This window comes from Oryx dammah, unplaced genomic scaffold, assembly GCF_014754425.2.
Source record: "Oryx dammah isolate SB20612 unplaced genomic scaffold, SCBI_Odam_1.1 HiC_scaffold_8, whole genome shotgun sequence".
Classification (NCBI taxonomy): domain Eukaryota; kingdom Metazoa; phylum Chordata; class Mammalia; order Artiodactyla; family Bovidae; genus Oryx; species Oryx dammah.
Window position 1 is genome coordinate 23306635 of NW_024070192.1, and position 24230 is coordinate 23330864.

The following is a 24230-nucleotide window of genomic DNA, read 5'->3' on the forward strand; positions in this document are numbered from 1 at the left end:
GGGCTCCTTTTACCATCCCCTGAGTTATAATCCCTGGTATAAGCTGACAGAGCTCAACCTAAATCTAATGACCACCACCTCCTCACGGGAATCCTCTCCCCTAATAAAGTCAGCCTCACAGAATGCTGAGACCGCTGATAAGCAAAGGGAGGCAGCAAACAATCGTAAGGAGAACACTGACCTCGCCTTCTTTGTCCCAATCTTTCAAAGAGAAGTCACTTATGGTCTAGGGGCAAATAATAATTTGCTTTCCCTTCTCAACTTGACTACAATTTTAAGTGCAAATAGATATCCTACTTGTATCCTAGAAAGACACTCTCCACTCTCCACTGTGTTTATCCACAGATAAACACAATTCTCACTTCTTTATATCCTCCCCATAAATGCCAGGAAACTCAATCTGCAACTTGCTTACTGCTGTTTTTTTTCTTCCCATAGCAGAGGGTGGGAAGTAAAGCACAGGAGTTGGAGTCAGTTGGGCCTTGGTTTGAATCCTGGCTTCAGCACTGATTAGCTAAGTAACCTTTAGAGTAAGTGGCTTCACTTTTGAGACACCCTTAGTTTATTCATTGACAAAATTTAAAAAAGAACTTTTTTTTCCCCAAGAGACCAATCTATTAGCTAACTTTGAGGCTGTTGCAAGAAATTAAGAGATATTTAAATAAAGATCCTGACAAAATACCTGGCACATGGTAAGTAGGCACATAACAAATAGCAGCAATCACTGCAAGTACTAACCTTCAGCAACGTTAAAAATCTTACTTAAAATTTTTTCTGCAGACAAGGCACATTTGTAGAATGAAATGAGCTATACCTGAGGAGTCCAAGATTCCATGAAGTCTCTCAATACTCTACAAGTGATACATGCTCCAGACTCCAGATTCCTGAGAGGATCCACCCACAAGCAGAGATGACTACCCACCCTGTCCCTGTCAATCACCACCAGGCTTTATATGGACTTTAACATGGGCTCTTGCCTTCTCTTCCTACCTGTCCCCTTTCTGAAGCTAAGAGCTCTCTGAGGGTAGTGTACGTGCTCGGTCGCATACGACTCTTTCGACCCCACGGGCTGTAGCCCGCCAGGCTCCTCTGTCCATGGGATTTTCCCAGCAACAATACTAGAGTAGGTTGCCATTTCCTCTTCCAGGGGATCTTCCCAACCCAGGAATCAAACCTGTGTCTCCTACATTGGCAGGGGGATTCTTTACCACTGAGCCACCTGAGAATCCCTCTCTGAGGTACAGAAGTAGCTTATTTTTGATACTGAGTTTATTTGATACTGTTTGTTTATTAAATAAACACCCCCCCAAAGCCACAAACTCTAAAAATGGCTAGGCAGAATCAGTTCCTATAAGAAAGGATTCTAACTTTTTCCATTTAACCAAGTCAACTGCATGAGACCCAACTGTGTCAACAGTACTGAGGCAAGTAGTTAATGAAGTGAGAATTAATACAGTTCACACCCTGTCATGCCTTATTTAAATCACCAAGATTATAAAACACATTCCTGTAACCTGGCTCAACTGATGTTCCTGATATCATCAGATGTTGCTGATGTTCTGCCGGAGGCTTTCCTATAACTTCTTTTTAGAGCAATTTCTTGACACCCAGTTTAAGAATCTTAATTTGATTCAGTGGGAAAGAATGATGTTCTCATTTTAAGTTCTGTTTCTATCTTCCAAATTCCTCATTTTACTTTTTTCCAACATTATAAAAGCAGATTCCTCCAAACCATCCCTTCACCCCAGCCTTCAACAGAGATGATATAGATACCCCCTATTTAGTGGGCAGGATAGGTACCGCCAGTGCTCCCAAACCGAGACTAGTCTCTGAATTCAATACTGGCAGGGATACAGGACACAACAAAGTACTCTCTGACAGAAATTTTAGTACAAATGCACAGAATCCAGGGCGGACTGCTATTAAATTCAGCCTCCTTGACACTCCCATTTCTAGTGAAGACTCTTTTACTTTCCCAGTTTCCCATGAAAATGACCCGAGAGCCCTCTGTTTCGCTTGTAAACGTGAGATGCCTGGATCAGGGACAAGGAAAGACCTCTGAAAGTTAAACGTGAATACATGACACCCAGACATCAGAAGCAGGATCATTTTTCTCATTCATGTGATCAGAGAAGCAAAGATTCCTTCTCAATATGTGTGTTAGTCAGCTGTGTCCAACTCTTTGCGACCCTGTGGACTATAGCCCACCAGGCTCTTGGGGGATTAACGTATAAGGACAGGACCATTACCCACTAGGCTCGAGGAAGAGTGGATGCTAAAAGAGCCAGAAAAAAAGCTTTAAGTGTTTCTGGCTTGGGGGTTTTTTAGATGAGTGGGTGCACTCATCTCACATGCTAGTAAAGTAACGCTCAAAATTCTCCAAGCCATGCTTCAGCAATACGTGAACCGTGAACTCCCTGACGTTCAAGCTGGTTTTAGAAAAGGCAGAGGAACCAGAGATCAAATTGCCGACATCTGCTGGATCATGGAAAAAGCAAGAGAGTTCCAGAAAAACATCTATTTCTGCTTTATTGACTATGCCAAAGCCTTGGACTGTGTGGATCACAATAAACTGTGGAAAATTCTGAAAGAGATGGGAATACCAGACCACCTGACCTGCCTCTTGAGAAATCTGTATGCAGGTCAGGAAGCAACAGTTAGAACTGGACATGGAACAACAGACTGGTTCCAAATAGGAAAAGGAGTACGTCAAGGCTGTATATTGTCAGCCCACTTATTTAACTTATATGCAGAGTACATCATGAGAAACGCTGGACTGGAAGAAACACAAGCTGGAATCAAGATTGCCAGGAGAAATATCAATCACCTCAGATATGCAGATGACACCACCCTTATGGCAGAAAGTGAAGAGGAGCTAAAAAGCCTCTTGATGAAAGTGAAAGAGGAGAGCGAAAAAAGTTGGCTTAAAGCTCAACATTCAGAAAATGAAGATCATGGCATCCAGTCCTATCACTTCATGGGAAATAGATGGGGGAAACAGTGGAAACAGTGTCAGACTTTATTTTTTGGGGCTCCAGAATCACTGCAGATGGTGACTGCAGCCATGAAATTAAAAGATGCTTACTCCTTGGAAGAAAAGTTATGACCAACCTAGATAGCATATTCAAAAGCAGAGACATTACTTTCCCGACTAAGGTCCATCTAGTCAAGGCTATGGTTTTTCCTGTGGTCATGTATGGATGTGAGAGTTAGACTGTGAAGAAGGCTGAGAGCCGAAGAATTGATGCTTTTGAACTGTGGTGTTGGAGAAGACTCTTGAGAGTCCCTTGGACTGCAAGGAGATCCAACCAGTCCATTCTGAAGGAGATCAGCCCTGGGTGTTCTTTGGAAGGACTGATGCTAAAGCTGAAACTCCAGTACTTTGGCCACCTCATGAGAAGAGTTGACTCATCGGAAAAAACTCTGATGCTGAGAGGGATTGGGGGCAGGAGGAGAAGGGGACGACCAAGGATGAGATGGCTGGATGGCATCACAGACTCAATGGACGTGAGTCTGAGTGAACTCCGGGAGATAGTGATGAACAGGGAGGCCTGGCATGCTGCGATTCATGGGGTCACAAAGAGTTGGACATGACTGAGCGACTGAACTGAACTGAACTGGGTGGAGGAGTGGAGGTAGAGATCCTGCACGATCATACTCAAGTAAGTTAATTAATTAATATAAAGCTTTGAATAACTGTGGGAGAAGAGGGAGGGAAGGGGTGGGGAGTGGATATTATGCTTGATCATACCCAAGTAAGTTAAATAATTAATGTAACGATAGCCTTACCTGGAACCCTGGATCTCAAGAAATAGAGAAACTTCCCATTCTTGGAGTGCATGATGGCCCTCTTAATGAACTCCACCACTGATTGACAGCGATCCTCAAACTTGGGATGACACCACAGGCTGAAGGTTCCTGCCATGGAAAGTTAAGGAGAGGTAAAAATGCAAAACTTACTTTAGGAAGACTTGAGAAGCTGGCTCGAACATTTTAATGATTTTCCCTCCTGGAAAGGTAGCTTGTGGTCAAGCTGAGTCAGAGGTCCCTGTTCCTGCTTGTTCTACAACTAATGGAAAGAAAGATGTTGCTTTTAATAATATATAAATTAGGTCTTACAATATTTCTGTTAAACAATAATAAATTTGAGTCAGAAAAAAGATATAAAAAGATTTTGTTGAGTATGAACATTAATCTTTAAACCACAGACCATAAAGAAAAGGCAGCTATGCTAAAGTGAGTTTAAATGACATCCCCTCAAGAAGATTTAAATCTTCAAGTATGCATAGAATAGGAAAGACAGGAATAGCAGTTTTGTGGATCTCACTCATTCATGTATGTGTTAAGCACAAAAATCAAATTCTAAGACTTTTCCTTCTGTAACTTCTAAAATCCCACACCCCAACATGTTACAAAGATCCCACCCCAAATTTTAGAATCCCAAAGGCAAAAAGCAATCTGAACTTCCATAACTTAAAAAAAAAAAAAATTCAACAACTAAAGCACTAAACCCCAAAGAGTCACAAAAGGGACACTAATCACTCAGGAGAACTGCAGATTTGAGAACCTTGGCTACTCTTTCAGGATCACTTAAAAAGATGGAGACAAATGTTCCATTGCAAACTGTCAACTGAAAGGCCCAGGGCTTCTATTAAAAATTCCATTTATTCAAGGAAGAAAAGTTCCTTTGAACAAATAGTAATTGGAGAACCATTTGAAAATACTCTCGGATAGGCATCCCGCCTATCTGGAACCTAGTGGTCAAGCATTTATTCATTTCCATGGCCTAGTCATTTATAATTTCAATAGATTTATAAAAGCACTTCACTCTGAAATGCTATGTTTTGCGTTTTGTTTTATTTGACTTTTAAGAGCAGCAGGAAAACAAGCAGCAGTCTATCCCACAGTCTCTAACTAATTCTCTCAAGTCTTTGGACTGAAGTTCCTTTCTCTTCATGCATCTTGAAAGCAGAGGTGGGGGAAGAGGAAACCATGGACAAAGCTATGCTGACCTAAACAGCTACTTCCTGCCTAACAAGAGAAGGAAACCAAATTAATTCAGCAGAACGCGGCTGAGAGCAGGAAAGATACAGTGGTGCCTGATTTGGTGAAGAGCATGAAAGAGCCCCTTACGTGAAATGCAGTATCTCATACAGTTCATTTAAGATTAACCACATGTGGGAAGAGCAAGAGGAATCAGAGGGGCAAGTCCATAAAACTCCCCAGAGTTCTCCACATTTTTAAAATTTGTAGCATATTGCAGGTATTTTGACAAAGTATGTGTTAGCCAGCCCCGCCACCAATAACCATTACAAGTTTGTGGCCCAAATCAAATACCAAACGTCCTGATGCAAAGTCCATCCAGAGAGGAGTACTGAACAAGTCAGCTTCTCGATGCGATTGGAATATTAAGCAAAACCTGACCACAGAGGAAGACAGACGGTACGTTGATTCCACAAATTCTCATAGTTTTGATGACTATTTCCTGCAAGACTACAAAGCTGACCAGAAAAAGACATAACTATCATTGACGTGACTGCCAGGCAAAGAAATTCAGAACAGAACAGTCACAGGATCAACAAATTCTCCTCTTTATATACATGACTAATATCTCTAGATGGTAAGTTTAATCATGGACCAAAGCTTGGGAGAATTCGTCTCATGGTCCTAGGTTATTTCTTCCTGCTATGAAGAGAGTGTTACTGGCTTTATTCTGTTCTTCAGTAGTCTTCTTCAGACTCTATTTAGGAGACAAGATGCTGAGAAAACTTTTAAATGGAACATGTATGCTCCTCACCATCTCCGCCAATATTTCTCGTGATCGAAATCAGTGCCCATATATCAATATTCGGTTGAGTGCCTGAGATTTTCCTACCTACTCACATTTCCATTTCTGTGAATCCTTCCAATGAGAAAGTCAGATACCAAAGGTAGAAAAAGCCAAAGGGGAAAGAAGGCTTCCTTCAAATGCCAGCACCTCTCACCTCTGTAGTGCTCCATTCTGGTGTGGTGAGTGATACCCTGTGATCGGAAACTGAGGCTCAGGATATAACGAGGATCGGAGCTGTCTCGTACCAGGAAAGAACCATCAGGCTTGCCTTTCAGCTTCATCTCTGCATCTTCCCAGTTCATCGGCCCCCAATACCAACCACACTATCAAAGAAGTGGCAAGGAGTTAGAACACAGAAGCGTCAAAGTTTTCAGCACAATTACTTTGACCACAAGAACCCCTCATTTCCAAAACACTGCAGTAGGTAGAAGCTGGTAGGAGTGCCTCAACCATTAGCAATGAATATTGGGTTCATCACACTTTCAGGCCTCCAAAGTAACAGAAAAACTTTACAGTTCCATTACCAAAGCCCTACAAAGAAAAGATGAGGGACCTAGGTCAGCTTAGACTATGTAAATATTTCTCCATAACCTTTCTCACCAGGTTCAGATGGTTTTTTCAGATTCAATTTTACAACATCTCATAGAACTAATGATAGCAACATATTGTTTTGTCACTGTAAATACAGAAGCAAGGAAACTACTCTTCCTCTAAAAAAAATAAAAGGGGAGCATGGCTTAGAATTAGGAGAATGTGAGAGGAGGCAAGCTGTCAGTCCTCAGGCACCGCCTACCTTCTCCAGCTCTCGAAGGCTAGCTGCAAAACTGCTCGAGTCAGGCCGGTAGAGGGGACACTGGAGGTGCTGCGGGGGCTGGCTGTGCAGAGATTCGGCTGCTCGAATGGGAGCGATCCGGGGAAATGCATCTGCAGGGCAAGAGCGCGGTGGTCACATGTTGACTCTTATAATTCCCAACCTCAAGTAGACCCTCCCTCCCCCCAAAACAGAGATGCTAACTGAAGACGGGCAAGGCATTAGAAGCTAAGCTGGAAAGGGTGGAAGCCAAAGCAGTGGGGAAGAGCTGGATGGGCTGGGACAGAAAGCTGTGTGGGCTCGTGTAAGCTGTGAAGGGTGGGTGGGGGCGTTTAGCCCCAGGAAAGGGGGAGGCAGCAGCTCACTAACCTGACTAAGGCGACTACTTCAGGGCCTGCACCAGCCTAGAGCGATTCCAACTTCTCCCACCTCGAAGTGAAGTGCCGGTAAGGCAGCCTTGGAAATAGTGACTCGCTTAACTTGCCCAGGAAGAGCAACGATTTTGCCAAGCGAGTAGATTTTGTCAGGCAAGTAGAAAAGAATGCTGATTTCATTCATTTTATTCCTTGGGCACTGGGGGCTGGTCAAGCAGGTATGGGCTACTGAATGCTTGGTACTTATTTACAAGGCTGCAGTAAACGCTAAAAGCTTAGAAAGACCACAGAACTTTGAAAACCAGCAACATATTAAACCTCCTCACTCTACTGAAATTAAGGCAGTTTCCTAAGTGATACTGACTCAAGGATTGCAAACAAGTTTCAGTAGCAAAGAGACAAAAAAAAATCCAACAGTCTTTTATCTCTACCAAAAATCAGATTTGCCTCCATAAAGAAAACAGGCTAAAATAACTAGTGCTTGGCCTCATTTCCAAGGAGTTCTGGTCCAGCCAAGGGGATATGATTTAAGCTTTCTCCTAAGTTCTTTTATTTCCATAAATAGATCTCTCCCATCCTTCAAAAGTGTTTCACTTTGTACTCCCCACTCTTGCAAGTCTTGCCTCTAAGCTAAGCTAACCTGGGGCATGGGGTGGAGGAGGCGGAGGTAAGGGGAAAGACTGCAGGGAAGACCCCATCGGAGCCACAAGGACAGATGTAGGCAGCGTCCCACTGATATCATCTAGAAGAGAGAACAAAAGCAAGAGGTTCAGAAATATGAGCACAGAATGAGCACAGGAAAGGCAGAGAGGGAAAAGGATCATCAGGCTGCCCTCTGGGGCAAAATGGCCTGAGCTTCACCCTGTCTTTTTTGCACAGAGGGCCACAATCATCTTAATCTGGTTTCCTTTGCTTGAAAGTAGGAAAGTAAGGATATCCCCAAAGCTGCCCACTGGCAGTAGATTCAGAACAAGATAAATACTCTTTATAAATAAATAAAGATTGAAATAATATATGGACAGGAGATGTTACAGCATGCAGGTAAGAGACCCATTTAACCACTTTGGAGATGAGAGGGGTGCTGAGAATGGGACAAGAAATATAATAAATGGGTCATCATTAGAAACCCAAGAATCTGTTTGGTTCCTGGCAAAGAACAACAGGTCGACAGAGCTCACCCTCCCACAGGGCAAGAAGGAAGAGGGGAGGAAACTATACCTAGGAGGCTGAGGCTTCGTCTTGGAGGAGGAGGGGGAGTTGGAGGGTGTGGAGAGGTCAGGCCCCGCTGAGAGATGTCCACGTCCACAAGTGACACTGTTTCACCTGAGGGATTCACGGAGCAAGCATGTTACAGTAGCACCTTGCCCAAAGCCAAGGCCAGGAAACAAAAGGAGGCAGAGAGCAAGCAAGGGACGCCAGAGGTCCATGGCTCACAGAAAGTGCAAAATCTAACGCTCCCAAGGCTGGAATCCCCCCAGTCCAGATACCTAAGAAGTCAATTTTAAAATCCATTATTCCTTTACTGTTACAGATCAAGGATCTTTAAGACAAAATCATGGGATTGACAGTGGAAAAGCCAACTAATGCTGGCCCTGTCACTGAGGATATAACCTTGAACAAGAAGTCTTCTTTATTCAAATGGAACCCACACCATTTATTTTTACAGATTTGTGTATCAATTTTTGCCTCGGGGAGCAAGGCAAGCAACTTTTTACAAGCCCAAATGGACAAGGACAGCAAGCACCATTAAAATATAAGAACTGTTACGCTGAATCCAGATAAAGGTCCCAATGTTAGCCCCAACTTCTTCCTAAATGGGGCTTTCCACATCGAGATTTTCCAGAATAGTCACTCCTAAGAGGCCCAACCATTTCAGATATCAACTAACTCCTAACAGCTGAGGCTACAAAGGCTGAAAAGTGCATTTACAATCCTGATAATTACTTCCACAGTCAGGCAAAAGTCAGGTAAGCTTAGAGGAAGCTTCTCAGTAGGAACTGGGAGGAGGCGGGGAGGTACACATGGTTTCTCTTACTTTCCAGCATGTTATGCAGTTCTGTTCTCTACCATATTCACTCCTTCTTGCCATCCAGCACAGCTACCCTCTCTCCTTATGAATCACCAGAGAATGAAGGCTATTTTATCAACCTTCTGTCGAAGGTCACAAAGAGTCAGTTTGTTTTGGTAGATCTTATCCACAAGTCAGAATTTGGGATTTCTCTAATTTGGCCCTTAGGGTGTTATTTCCAACACCTTTTCTTTTGTAGGAAGCTGAATTAGCCCCTAGCCAGAATCTTAATGTTTCCCAGTTAAGAAAATGAGGTAACAAATATCTCTAAAAGACCAGAAACTGGGCATTCAGAATCTAATACAGTTTGTGGTGTTTTGTTTTGTTTTTTTCCCTCCAACAAAGGTCTTGAACACTAAGATAAGCAGAAAAGCTCTTCCAAAAGTCATCAGTGGAACTTCTAGGAATTCATCACACAGCTTAATTACTGAGGGCCTAGCTGCCCAGGGCTTCCCTTGTGGCTCAGCTAGCAGAGAATCTGCCTGCAATGTGGGAGACTTGGGTTCCATCCCTGGGTAGGGAAGATCCCCTGGAGAAAGGAAAGGTTACCCACTCCAGTATTCTGGCCTAAAAAATTCCATGGACAGTCCAAGAGGTCTCAAAGAGTCAGATAGGAATGAGGGACTTTCATTTCACTTTAGCTGCCCAGAGCAATGCAATGAGCCCAGGTTTCCGGAAGGGTCAGAGAGGTCTAGCTTGTAGGTAGTATAGCACTTAAAGGAAATAATTCAAGAGAGCTAAGGTTCTTTGAAATAAGAACATGGGACCTGAAACTACAAATGTGGGTTTCATAACTTTAAAAGGGAAACAACTACTAACTAGAAAGACATTCTGCTACAGGGTAAGATCCTTTAATTCCTTGCTTGGGCTAAGAACAGAGGACCTCCTTCTCCACCGGTGCCTATTACAGGCACCAAACTCACCTGTTCTGACAGTTCACAGCAGTCTACTCAGTAATGGGGGTTCCACCAGACTGTTGAACATTTATTTTCCTGAAAATATCCAGTCCCAGATCATCTTGTAATCATCTTTTTCAAGGGACACAATACCCAAGAGTTTGAAACTAGGATTAGGTTTAAAGGATTCTTGGCCACACCCAGTGAGGAGCACTCAGTTTTTGAAACTTGAGGCTGTGTGCTTCAGATGTCCTTTTCTACAGCTCATTCAAGCAGAAACTCCACACCTGACTCACAGAACAAAAGGTTTCCCTCTCAGAAAAAGCCCCCCTTCAAAGGAGAAGGTGAAAGGATATCTGACCACTTTCTTACTTTAGCAACTGTGTTCCCCGCTGCATGAGGAGAGACTTAAATTAGATCCAATAAGAACGCTTAACAGCTGCAAGAACTATTAGCCCCCAAAATGGGTAAGACAAGAGTTCATGTGATTCCCCTTTGCCCAAAGTCTTTAAAAATAGACCAGATCATTGTGGATTATGTTTATTAGATAATCCATGAACTCCCTTTGGAAGCAGGCACAGGAACTGTATGACTTCCAGAGTCCTTTATGTGCTATGAGCCTATAAATTTGTATTTCCTACTTTTAATTTACACGTGATGACCCTGAACTAAAGCCTGCATAACTGCCAGGGCCACCTAATTACCAGCAAGCAGTCTCTACCTCAAACTATAAAGCATCCAAAGTTGAGAACATATTCTACACCTTAAAAATAGTGTCACCCCAAACCCAGCAGGCACGGAATGAAGAAAATAACTGCAGACACGCCTGCAGCTCCCTCTGCGATGCATCTGCAAGTGTTTCCTGACACGTCTCAGAACAGTCCTGCTTTTAGATGTTAGAGAAAAAGAAACAGACCACCTACCTGTGAACAGCGGGCTGAAGGAGACTGGAGAAAAGGCACTTTGAGTTCTTGTCAACCTGGGTTTCCTGAGGGGTGAGAAAGCACACAGGGAATGAGGCGGAGAATGCACACACATGCATTTAAATCACTGCAGCACTCAACCCCAGATGCACCGAAAAATAAAGCAAACCCGAGTCACTCTCAACCACACTTTAAAGACTAAAATTTAAAGAGGGAAAAATAATTAAGGCGATTCCTTAGATAGATTTGGCTACAGAATTCACCAGCCTACAAAGCAATAAGAAATCTCTTTGGAGCTTTCCACACTCATCACCTTAAAAGAGTAAAACATCTTGAGTGGTAATTAGTAAGTCCATTTCTAGAGGAAGAAATTCAAATGCAGAGTTGATTCTCACAGGAAAGCCAAGAGAAAGGCTCTTGACCTGAATAGGTGCCTCTTCAGAGCACCAGCTTTCCCTCTGGGCCTGCTCTCAGGAGCAGGAGGTCCCAAAGTGAACCAGGCAAGATTTTTGGATTTGAGAATAGAACTACAGGATATACATGCAATCTTCAACCAGTAAGGCCTCTGATTTCTGCAAAATGTCCCCAAGCCACGAGTCAAAGCCAAAGGCCAACAAGGGAGCCTCTTCAAGTTAAGATGCTCTGCCTGGCACCCAAAGAAGGTGGCCTCTTCTTTTTTGAGCTGCCAGTCATAGATTCCCTACCACCCCATGCCTGTTCTTGATGCTGCTCCCAAACCAGCTGGAAAACCCAGATCTCTGAAGACACACCAAAGGTAACTTCACATTGCACCAATTTCAACTGGTTTTGGGTGAGAAATGAAATGAAAGGAATCCAAAAGACTGATAAAAGTCATTCTGACTAGAAATGTGCTAATCACCTCAGGATGACTGAACTGACTATAAGGGAAAGAAGTGGAGGTGATGAAAATATGCTATATCTTGATTGTGGAAGAGGTTATGATTTTGACATCTGTCAAAATTAACAGAACTAAGCAACGAAAAAAAGGTGAATTTTAGGTGGTATATAAATTGTATCTCAACAAATCAGCCTTTAAAAAAAAAAATCCACAGCCAAATTAAATGCCTGACTCCACACCTTAGAGCTGGCTCACTTTCCAAAATTACTCTCACCCAAAGGTTTAAATAAAACTTCAACTGCACCAAGAGATGGGGAAAAGCAAAGAAAATCCAAAATGAAATCCTACTTTGAATTATTTGACTTTGGAAGATCTTTATGCATTTATGTTTTAACACAGATGTCTGTGCTTCTCAGAACTCACTTCAAACAGAATTTCAAGACCATACTGTGAAGACCTTACTCAGAAATAGCTGAGATGCTGGATTCCCTTTCCTGACCCATCTCACACTCCCTCTGTAGCCGCCTCCATGCTGAGACTTGAGAAGTCTAATGACGTGCCCACTGTGAACGCCCCGCCCACAACACACACAGGAGAGGCGGCTGCATCAGGAAAAGACGGGGGCACACACAGTCCCTCTATTTATAAAAGTTGCTTGTGGCAGTCTGCAGCTTAGTCCCAACACTCCAGAGGTCTGGGATGGAAAATGAATTCCACTGGACATTAACTTTAAGACCGAAGAATGTCCAGGCTGATTTTTATTCGGTAACTTGCCGATACAACATTAAACTCAGCAAGCAGAAACCTGAAGCACTGGCCTCTCAAGAGGGTTTACACCTCAGCCATTTGGCTGTTTGCCTCTTTTCAAAGGAAGCTGCAATGCTCTGCCATCTGCCCATGCTGAGGACAAAGCTCCTCAGTGCCAGGCGCTGAAGAACAGCAGCGCCCAATGCACACATCCTGCCGAGGCCTCTCACTCCAGCTCATCTTCTCCCCACTCTCGACATTTTGAAGAAGAAAATCAGTTTCTAGGATCTAGAAAAAGAAATATATACGACTCTAAATCCAGGCAGAGCCATTTGAGGGTCTCAGAATGGTTTTTTTCTGACAAATAAGGAAGCTTAGAGAGGTAGAAGGTCTGAGGCTGAAAGGCCAACAACAAATATGAGTGCTTCCTTCTCTCTTTGGGGAGATATTGTCTAACTAAAAATCCAAAGCAGTTTCTGTCTCAAGGATCCTGAGAGCACTCTAATGGCAGTCATTCATGAAAAGACCAATCTAGACAACTATAAAAAACAAAGCAAGGGAATGATTAACATAAAATTGAGGATGGTGGTTACACTGGGGAGGGGAGAGTTGTAATCAGGAAGCCACACTCAGGTGTCTTCAAAGATACTGATAATATTTTATTTGTCAAGCTTAGTGATGGTTACCTAAATATACATTTCGTTATTATTATAGTATATACATTTTATAAATTTCTGTTTGTATATCTGAAACATTTAAAATAACCATTCTAAGCTAGATATGCTGTTTTTTGGAAAGCAACAAGAATGATATGGCTCCATATAAAATTTTAAACTAACCCTTCTATACGACATTCCCATCTTATTCTTCTCCCCAAATCACTTTGACAAGCATTAGGGTACAAAGTTAAGCCACTGTAACTCTGCCAGTGGACCACTTGCATCTTAGCAGCAGAAAGACCTGAAGGGTGATGTCGGATAGGACATGGTGGGCTATACCTAAGGTGGCAAGCAGAAGACCTTAGGTCTTCTCTGCGGCTAGCAGTCCTTTGTGTCAGCTATGCACTGCTTGTGCTGTGAGTAACAAAGACATAGGATGTCTCTGTCCACTTCCACTCTGCAAATTACTAATTAAATGGCAACAGATCTGTGGGATAAAAGGAGTTAAAAACATTAGACTAGACAGGCTGACAACACATTGATGTAACTACTGGCCACTTTTCAAATTCCTTGAAACCTAAAATACAAACAATGACATAGTAATGTTCTTTCTCTCTTGTCCGTAAATCCCTTCTACAGTGTCCTAAGACTTACACATGTCCTTTGCTAACTTTTAAAGTAGGATCCAAATATCAGGTTTTGCAGCCGCAATTCACCTCTGCCCCTGTTAAAGCATACAATGCCAAGTCAGCCAGCCTGTGCCATTTCCAACACATCACAAGCCAGTGTCTGTTCATGTGCTACAGGCACAAAAACCATGTGCTCATTTTTAGTTCCAATACACAGACATCTGTGCAACAAGGTCAGATCCAAAACTCCACCATAAACCAACTAAAGAACCTATGGAGGGAACTTTCAGGGAAAAGCCGAGAGGGGCAGCCGAAGGTCTAAAACCTTAGAAATGATGTCAGTGGGCAAAATGTAAAGGAGTAAAAGACACAAGACTCAAATGGACAGATTTCTAAAGCCAGGTTGCTCATTCCAAAACAGAGCTGCCAACCACAACCACTTCATGGAAAAATAGTTGAAAAGATCAACAGAATATGGACCCAAAACCTAAACATTAAGGCAGACCCTCTTCACCACACCATAAAATCATTTTTCTCTCAGTATGTCATGCTCTTTCTCAAAAAGACTCTCTTAGACCCGAAGACTCAAGAAAACAGAGAAAAGGGTTTCTCATGTCTGCCAGGTCTATCCATGACAGCAGGGCCCCAAACTGATGCCAAGGCAGCCTCTCTTTCCAAAATTGTATCTTTTTCCCCAAACAAATAGATAGGAAACCACTACAAAACTGTTCTCCATTTTTCCACCTCACAACTATGAAGACTGCCAGCAATAGCCTCAACCGTTAAGTAGGATAAAAAAAAAAAAAAAAAAAAAAAAAACCTTGAGAAATGAACAAGGTACCCATTTCCAACCAAATGTGTATTATGGAATGCTTCAAAAAAAGTCGGGTTGAATGCTATTTCTCACCAAATACAAAGGAAGACAATCAGCTAAACATATGTGAACCAGACAAGGGAACTTCACTGGTTTTCCTGAAATAGCAATCCTATATAACACCGAAGCCCACAGGCATCAAGCCCAGCTCTCTGAATTTCAACATATGTGTGTTACACAGCCTAGCCCAGTTCTCCAGAACAGAAACCTGATTAGCTGGTGAGCCCATGTATTCCTTCACTTCAAGAGTTCTCTAAGCTAACTCATACTAGACCTCAGGACCTAAGACTCAGTGTATCCAGGAAGGTCAACTTAGCAGAATCCAAAGCATCTGAAAGGAACTAAAGTCTTGCTTAATGTTAAAATATGAGGGACTTCCCTGGTGGTCCAGTGGCTAAGACTGCAGGTGGCCTGGGTTCAATCCCTGGTCAAGGAACTAGATTCTTGTGTCCCGCAACTAAAGACAGCAGCCAAATAAATAAGTAATTTTTTTTAAAATATGGAAACTGTTAAGCCTTGTAAAGTGACCATCGGGGGACTTCCCTTGTGGTTCAGCAAGACTCTGTGCTTCCACCGCAGGGGTGCAGGTTAGTTTCTCTGGTCAAGGAATTAAGATCCTACATGCCATGCAGCACTGCCAAAAAAATAAACAAAATTTAAAATAATGGTGCGAGGGCTTCCCTGGTGGTCCAGTGGTTGGGAGGCGGCCTGCCAGTGCAGGGGACACAGGTCTAATCCCTGCTCTGAGAAGATCCCATATACCCTGAAGCGACTGCTGACTCAGTGCTCCAGAGTCCACAAGCCACAACTACTGAAGCCTAGAGGCTGTGCTCCGGAACAAGAGAGGCCACAGCAACGAGGAGGCTGTGCACTGCAACCAAGAGTGGCCCGCGCTCACTGAAACTAGAGAAGGCTGGTGCACAGCAATGGAGACCCAGAACAGCCAAAACAAAAAGACTGTTGGAGATACTTTCTCGTGGGAAAGGCAAATACTGAGAAGAGCAAAGAGAATCATGCCTAGAGGTTACTGCAAAAGCCCCAAATTATAGAGCAAAGACTGCAGAGACTCATAATTAACTCCAACCAACAATAAGAAGGCAGGCATACACCTTCTGGCAAAGGTCTGACATTTCTCATGGCTTCCAGGTCCTACGAATTGAAACAAGAGAACAAGCTAAAAATCCAAACTTATCCTTCCTCCCAACAGGGCAGACTTACTGAGGTGTAGATCCATAGAAATCACAACTACCCTGGCCAGACTTATCAAGTTTCTCACAGCTGCAAGACTGCCAGCAAGACTGGCACATAGTAAGCTATGGAAAAGCTAACGAGAAAATCTAACAGTACCAAATCCTAAGCATTTTTAAAAACTTCACCAGTTCTATTTTACTACCTCTCCTCCAAAGGCAAAAAATATTCCATCTCAATTTCTCTTGTCTTCACTCTAGTCCTATAATAAGGTCAGGAACAAGACAGGAATCACTTCCATTTTACAGATTAAAAAAGGAGGGAAGCGTGAAGAAAACAAAATTGGCCTGCATCTCACAGGTGATGTTGGAGTCCTACATGGAATCCAGATGTTCACATTCTCTGTACAACATGCTGCCTCCTAAGAGCAGTCAACCAAACGTTCATACATGAATACCTAGCTCTTCTCCAATTCATCAGAAAAAGTTCTTGGACCAAAAAATGTAATTCTCCAGTGCCCGGAACTCAGCTTCTTTGCAGAGCCACAGACCAATTCGCTCTGCAGGAGAAATTGGTATTGTGCTTAGCGTGAGGGTTGGTGACAGAGCCGCCAATGACCATTAAATTCTGCTTCCAAAGGCAAAAACCGTATAATGTTATACGCCTTTTCCTCTTCCTAATCTATTAGACACTGCAGCTAATTTCACGCCACACCTCATATTTGGTGTCTCTGGAATCTTAGACCAAGTCCTGGTCAATATGGAACAAAGGCAGGACAAACCACAAGAAAATTAGCAATCTATCCTAGGTCATTACCCACAGCTTCAATCTTGCCCTGCCCCCAGCAAATGAAAATTTCATCTACACCGCTAAGTGGAGCATCGAATGCAGAGTCTACCAGAAAAAAGCTGCTTCAGCAGCCACACGCTTTTTCAGACCTGAGCTCCCAGCGTGAGTTTATTGGGAGGCAAATGGTGAAACATACGTTTACCTGAAGGGACAACACACATCAAATTACCGGTTTCTTCAGGGAGTTTAGGTTTTATCTGATCCCAAGATGAGACCCTGGCAAGCTGTTCAGAAAAGGCAACAAAATCAAACTGACCAGGAATTTCCTGGAGGTCCAGTGATTAGGACTCCACACTTCCACTGCAGGGAACACAGGTTCCATCCCTGAGTCAAGGAACTAAGATTCCCCAGGCCATGCAGCCAACAAGAATAACAAAAAAGTGACCCCATACTTTCCTCTTGGAGTAAAGATCCTTTGAAAGAAGTCCATGGATGAGCGATTTTCAGTTCAGATCATATGCGGGAGTTTTTTTTAATTCAAAAACTGGGGCCGCCTGATGTTTTCCTAAAGCTCCCCACGTGATTCTGGTGCACAGTAAAATTCTCAATTTGTCTACCTGTTTTTCAGCCTTGGGTTGTGGCTTCTGGTGCATCTCATGAATCCATCACATGAGCTGCACCAAAACCAATTCCAAACGTTCTAAGAACCCATTCAGCAGTGCAAACCACAGTGGCAGTTACCACAAGAGAAAATCTAACACTGGATGTCAGAGAGCTGTCTGCACTTCAGAAATGCAGGAAAAAAAAATCTATGTCTAAGTTTGTCATTTTCATCAACTGGGGTAGAATTCATGTACAGGGGGCCCAGTGGTATAGAATCTGCCTGCCAGTGCAGGAGATGCAAGAAATGCAGTTTCGACCCCTGGGTGGGGAAGATCCCCTGGAGGAGGAAATGGCAACCCATGCCAGTATTCTTGCCTGGAGAATTCCATGAACAGAGGAGCCTGGTGGGTGGCAAAGAGTCAGACAGGACTGAGTATGCTTGCACACCATACTTAGAATTCTCATACAGCTTTGAGAACAAGGCTATTTTCTGTTCTCACAGTGGTTAGCACACAGGCTTGAGGTATCAAGTATGTCTAAGAAACCCATCAAGAAAACATTAAACTTTTGATTAGAGATGCCCAGTTGAATGCTGGCCTACAGCTACACAAGTCGGTCACCTTATTTGCATGCATGAGCGTGAAGAGGGTGTGTTGCTGGGACACAGAAAAAATAAGCAAGGTGGTCAAACTCAAACTTTCTGCCCCAAAGGCCACACCTTTCCAGCAAGCTTCCTGCCAGGGGTAATGGTAGACACATACCTTGAAAAACCTTTAAAAGCTGAGCCGGTGCGGGGTGGTTTCAAATCATCGCCCAACTAGAGAAATGCTAACCAGCTGAGAAGTCGGGGTGGGGGTGGGAGGGAGTGAAGGCTGCTCCCACAAACAGCTCTGACCTATTGGGCGATATTACCACCTTTAGCCCCAAGTCTCTGCCTCTTGATGAAGGCCACATCTTAAGAACTGTCAGGATCTTTTTTTAGCAGTAGGATAAAAGGGAAATGAAACGAGAAAAGTAAGTTTGTCAGCCAACCCCAATGCCCCCGAGCCGGTCTCACCTCCCCGCGTCCAGCTCCCGGCCCGCAGAGCCGCCCATGTCTGTCAGGCTCGCAGCTGAAGCAGCCAGCTCTCCAGAAGGCCTCTTGCCGGCCCCATCCCCACCGCCAGAGCCACCGTTGCAGCTCTTCGTGCGAAAGAGGCGACTGAGGCGGATTTTGAGGGAGCCCTTCCGAGAAAGGCCGGCGAGTGGCCGGAGGGGCCCAGGAGGAGGCGGCGGCGGGGGAGGCTGCTGCGGCTGCTCCCCTCGACTCAAGCGCCCGGGAGGGACCAAGTCCTGCATCGGGAAGGGCACCGGGGGTAACTCAGGGCCAGGGGGCTGCAGTAGAAGCCGGCCGCCCCCTCCTCCTCCGCGGCCCGGGCTGCTGAGCTCCTCTTCCGAGCAGCTGTTAGTCTCCAGGCTCTCTGCCTCCGACTCCAAGCCCTCCAGGACCAGCAGCGCGTCGCTCGTTTCCGTGGGGTCCTCCCCGGCCTGCGGGGCGGCAGCAGGAGGCTGGGGCTGCGGAGGGGGCGGCTGCGGGGGACACGGGCACGGGCAGCAACCCCCGCCGACCGTCTTGACCCCCGGCCCCGCCGGCTGCCCGAGCCCCAGAGCGGCCAACTGCGCCTCTAGTCCAGCCGCCGGGCCCCAGGTCCGCTCCAGCGCCAACCCCGGCGGCAGGGCCTTGGGGTCCAGGGCACAGCGGTGCCGGGGACACAGCAGTTCCGAGGGTCCCGGCTCCTGGGCCGCCTCTGCGTCCTCCTCCTCCGGCGGCCGACCCACGTTGCGGAACACCATCAGCTGAGGTGGCCTGGAGCCCCGCGGGCCGGGCCGCGCGAGGAAGGGTGGCGGCGCGGGGCCATGGCCCGGGGGCGGCGGCGGCGGGCCTGGCTCGGGGGCCGCCTCTCCATAGCCGAGCAGGCGGCTCAGGACGCGGTACGAAGCGGCCGCCGCCGCCGCCTCGCCATCCCGGAGCTCGGCCCCCTGCATCGGAGAGAGGGAGGGCGGGCGGCTGGGAGCAGGGCTGGGGTGGGGACTAGGCCGGGCCCCGCCGGAGCCCCGCCCGCCGCGGCCCCCGGAGCGACAGCGCTAACGGCCGCCGCGGCCTCTGCCTCATAGAGGGGGCGGGGGGCGCGCGGAGCCCAGCGCGAGCCCAGGCCGCGCGTCGCCGCCACCGAGCACCACCCCCAGATGGCGTCACTTCCGGGAGATGGTGGTCACGCCCCCTCCCCCAGGGCTTGCTTGCCCTGGCCTCTTCAGAGAGTGACGTTGAGCGAAGCCTGGGCCGCTATTGGTCGTGAGCTGCTTCTCGCCTGGGCTTTGGTCCTCAACCCCGATCCTGGTTTTTCACTTCCCAGGCGCTCTGAGCGAAACCACCCCTTCGGGTGAGGGTAAGATGGGATGGCCCTGGAAAGCCTGGTATCGTCCTGGGAGAGAGCCGCTGGCCTTGAGAGGACAATACCTCTGGCTCTGGTCCTACCTATGCAGCTTGGGATGTGTGACCGTGGCCGGGTCATTTGTTCATTGACTGTATCCCCGCCTTGGCATCCAGTGAATATTTATAGAATGACACATGAGGAATATGTTCTAGAGCCAGGCTGTGCTGATAAATGTTGAACAGCCGACTGAAAAGGGGAATGTATGCATATAATATATATGTACATAAATTGTACTGATGCTTCCTGGTGGCTCAGAGGTTAAAGCGTCTACCTGCATCTGCCCGCAGTGCAGGAGACCTGGGTTCGATTCCTGGGTCTGGAAGATCCCCTGGAGAAGGAAGTAGGTTTACTCCAGAATTCTTGCCTGGAGAATCGAATGGACAGAGGAGCCTGGTGGGCTGAAGTCCACGGGGTCGCAAAGAGTCGGACACGACTGAGCGACTTCACTCACTCACTCACTCACTCAAAGGATATGTAGCACAGAATTTACAAATAATAATGTATATTTGCAAATTCTTTATAACCAACTTATTCTCACAAAATACTTTCATTGATTTTTGCCAAACTCCTATATGGGTAGCCAAACTGGTTTCGGTTGAGGGGGGGAATGTAATTGCGACAGGGTTATTGGTTGATGTCCTCTGTGTCAGTGTAAGAAGAAAATGAATAAACAGAGACGTCTTAAGTGTCAATTATGGGAGCAACTTCCTTGCTGATCAGAAAACAGTTTTCAAATAACTGAAAGAATGTTTCCTCAAGCTTTGTCTATCCAGAACGTAGTGGCTACAGACATAATACATTCATTTAAAATCTGAATTATTATTCTTCATCACTTTCTTAAATCTAGATAAAGAAACAATAAATCAAGTCCCTTTCTGTAGTCTTTGCCAATTCTATGGTGCACAGATTCCCACCAAGGCTGGTTTCAATCTACCATCCTGACTTTATTGAATGCAGAGAATACTGTTATGTGGTAGTTTCATATTATGTAGCAGAAACAGTAATACAAATAGCCTCAAGAGCATAGGTAAATAATAACAGTAAGATTATTAAGAAGTGATGAGTTTGGGGAATTTATTACCTTTTTTAAAATACATTTAATTATAAGTTTGTATGATTTAATTTTCAATAATTGGCTGTGTTTAACAACTGGCTTACAGAATTTCTGAAATTTTGACAGTTGTCTTTCACAAGCCAGTCCCACATCACCACTACACTTCAGTTTTCTCCTCTGCAAACTCAGGATAAAGATTGCTCCTTTGCTTACCTGCAAGCATGCTGTGAAGATCAAATAAAATCAAGCCTGTGTAGAGGAGGTGTGACTGGAGGCAGGGAGACCAGTTTCTGCAGTCATCCCATGAAGAGATGTTGAGGATCCAAAGGATAAGGAGGAAGGATCGTCCAGCAGTATTTAGCAACTTTAGTACCTGAAGGTGCATTGAGGGGTAGATAGTCTAGCCATCTGCTCTGAGTTTTACAGCCAGAGAGACCTTTTAAAACTGAATATTCACCAGTAGCCTGTGATTATAACCCTCTGTGGTTTCTCGTTGTTCTTAGGCTAAAGATAGAACTCCTTAAGGAGGCCTTTGGGGTCCTGTGTGATCCGACCCCTGCTTCTCTGGCCTCATCTTTCACCAAGCTCCACCTTGTTCTCTCTGCCCTGCAGTTCCAGTAGCCCCTGGGTCAGGCTCACACACTTCATGGCCATCGCATACGTGATTCCCTTTTCTTGAAAGGCCTTTTCCCTCCGTTTTTTGCTTCCTACTTATCCTTCAAGTTAAACTTACTCCTTCCTACCTCAGGGAAATTCTCCTTGCCTGGGTAATTCCTCCTCACTGAGTTCTAAGACTACTCTTTTGTTGCACTTAATTGCACAAGTGTGATTTTCATGTGTCTGTGGAGTTATTTGATTAAAGTCTGTCTTCCCTACTAAACCTTCAGCTCTGTGAGAGCAGGGGTCTAGTTTGCTTTTTGTCCATCATGGACTCTCCAGTGCCAAGGACTGCCTGGCACAGAGTAGGCCCTTGATACATGGAATGATTGTTCCATGCTTGTAAAAGACTCCTAATAGAAATTGATCTCTGATTCTGCACAACAGAATTAATAAGCTCCCTTGCCCATGAAAAAAAACTGAAGTTACTTGCCTAAGGTCACACAGTCCAAAAAGGTGCAGTGTAATTCAAAACCAGTTCTGATTCCAGACTATATTTTCTACCCTCTCTCCCTCAGCTCCCTCTTAGGTGTCACTTAAGTTTCTGGAGAAAAGAAGAGAAATTGCTATAGGATCATAGAACACCACTCCAGTACTCTTGCCTGGAAAATCCCATGGACGGAGGAGCCTGGTAGGCTGCAGTCCATGGGACCTCGAAGGGTTGGACACGACTGAGCGACTTCACTTTCACTTTCATGCATTGGAGAAGGAAATGGCAACCCACTCCGGTGTTCTTGCCTGGAGAATCCCAGGGACAGGGGAGCCTGGTGGGCTGCTGTCTATGGGGTCGCAGAGTCGGACACAACTAAAGCAACTTAGCAGCAGCATAGAACACCAGAGGCCTAAGAAGATTACCCAAACAAGACCCTGGTTATTTCTGGAAAATTCTGGCTGGGGAACAGATGACCCCATCAATGCAAGGTCTTGAAGCTCTGCAGCACCCTCTGCTGTCCAGCTAATTTCTTGGCCCCAGAGGGAAGCTGGCCATGTCTGCCCCCTGGGTTATCTCCACCAGCCGAGAACACACGGAGGCCAGGGCAAGGAATGCTGCCTTTCTCCATTTCCTTAATATCCAGGCCTGTAGCCCAGTTCCTGGGAAAAAATATTGAAAAATAAGTTCCGAGTAAAGGAAGTGTATTTTTGTGTGAGTTGGATTTGTGTGAGTGTGTGTTGGGTGGATTTTGTGTCCATAGATACCTTTCTCTTGAGGGCTATATAAGTTGTCTCTGCAGTGGTAGAACCCTAGTTTTAAAGGTTTGCAAAGGACAACACAGAGAATCTAAACCAGTCTTGAGTTCACGCAGTCATTCAGCAGCGGCTTCTGGAGTGTGGTGATGAATGAAACAGGCACGGTCTCTGCCCCTCTGGAGCTTGCCATCTAGTTTGAGTCCTAGTCCTGCCACTTCCTGAACGTATTACCAAGAGCAAATAATTAAACACCTTTGAACCTATGTTTCATTTGTAAAAATAGGTCAATACCCCCTTGATGGGGCTCTTGTAGGGATTAAATGAAAACTTAACATGCAAATGCTACGTGTATGTGTGCTAAGTCACCTCAGTTGTGTCAGACTCTGCAACCCTGTGGACTAGAGCCCACCAGGCAGGTCGGTTCTTTACTACTAGCGCCACCTGGAAGACAAATGCTACACTGCTATACAAACATTAGTTGTTATGAAAAACTTCTTGGAGGAAAAAAAAACTATTATGTCTTCACCAAAAGTGTCCTGTTGGCTCTTGGCTAACGGTAACCAGTAATACCAAGAACGTGGAATGGGGCACTTGCTCACCACGCCTGCTCCCTGCCATCCCTCTCTCTGTTAGCACATGGGATCAGAGAGGCAAAGGAGGGAACTATGGATGTGTGATACGGTGTGACTGCAGTGACCACTTGCTGTAGGCATTATAGGGATTTTGTGGGGGGGGTTGTCCTCTAGCCTCCATCTTTTCCCCCACCCTTTACATTCCCAACGAAGGTTCCAAAGCAGAATTGATGTTTGTAGAGGCCACGTGTAAAGCAAGGGAAGTTTTTAGCAACCACCACCCAACCCTTCCTACCTGTACTCGGGGATCTGAGGCATCAAAGACTTCAGAAGGAGGGTGGGGCCGAGTAGGAAGGAAAGAAACTAACAACACATGCGCAGGAGCCAGATCAGTGGGTGTCGGATCAGCAATGGGAAGGTGGTGGAAGAGGGACGAGAGGACGGCTGAGGCTACGTTTGGTGGCTGACTTCAAGAATCCACCCCCTTCTGGATCCAAGGAGGCTGCCTCAGACAGTGCTAACTCTGGGCTTTCCAGTTACTGTGTCCAACAGGGAGAGGGATGTGGTGGGTAAGAAGACTGGGAAAAGCAGGAGAGGTTAGCCACGGTCTTCACGAAAAAGAAAGAAGACAGGGCTGGGGAGGACAAAATGAAGGTGAAAGAAGCGGAGAGAAAACTGTCTACTCTCTTACCCGACTCCACCTCCACCAGGACTCCCCCCACCTCCAGGCGTTTGTTGTTTGTTATTTTGTTTCATTTTGGCCACACTGCTTGGCATGCAGGATCTTAGATGTTCCCCGACCAGGGATCGAACCTGTTTCCCTGAAGTGGAAGTACAGAATCTTAACCACTGTGATGTAGGAAAAGGAAGGCTCCCCTGGGTGGGGTAGTGGACACCTGCTCCATCACAAGCAACAGCGTGATCCTAGGGAAGTTGCTTCAGCTCTGGTCCTTGCTTTCCTCCTCTATAGTGAGGCTTTCTTGAGGTCTCTAAGGATGAATAACAGGGTGATGGTACGGGGTTGATGTTTTTGGA

The 24230-nt window shown here is 45.4% G+C and overlaps 1 protein-coding gene across 1 annotated transcript in view; it reads right to left on the minus strand.

Moving 5' to 3' along the window:
- Window positions 1-19423, minus strand: part of SOCS7 (suppressor of cytokine signaling 7) — a 35441-nt gene extending 16018 nt beyond the window's left edge. Inside the window, exons 1-7 of the mRNA XM_040245543.1 lie at window positions 18308-19423; window positions 10903-10967; window positions 8234-8338; window positions 7656-7757; window positions 6624-6754; window positions 5985-6153; window positions 3790-3918 (exon numbers count right to left, since the gene is read on the minus strand). Coding sequence (XP_040101477.1) covers window positions 3790-3918; window positions 5985-6153; window positions 6624-6754; window positions 7656-7757; window positions 8234-8338; window positions 10903-10967; window positions 18308-19275 — 1669 coding nt within the window. The 5' untranslated portion in view covers window positions 19276-19423. The remainder of the gene's footprint in view (window positions 1-3789; window positions 3919-5984; window positions 6154-6623; window positions 6755-7655; window positions 7758-8233; window positions 8339-10902; window positions 10968-18307) is intronic.
- Window positions 19424-24230: the final 4807 nt, after the last annotated feature.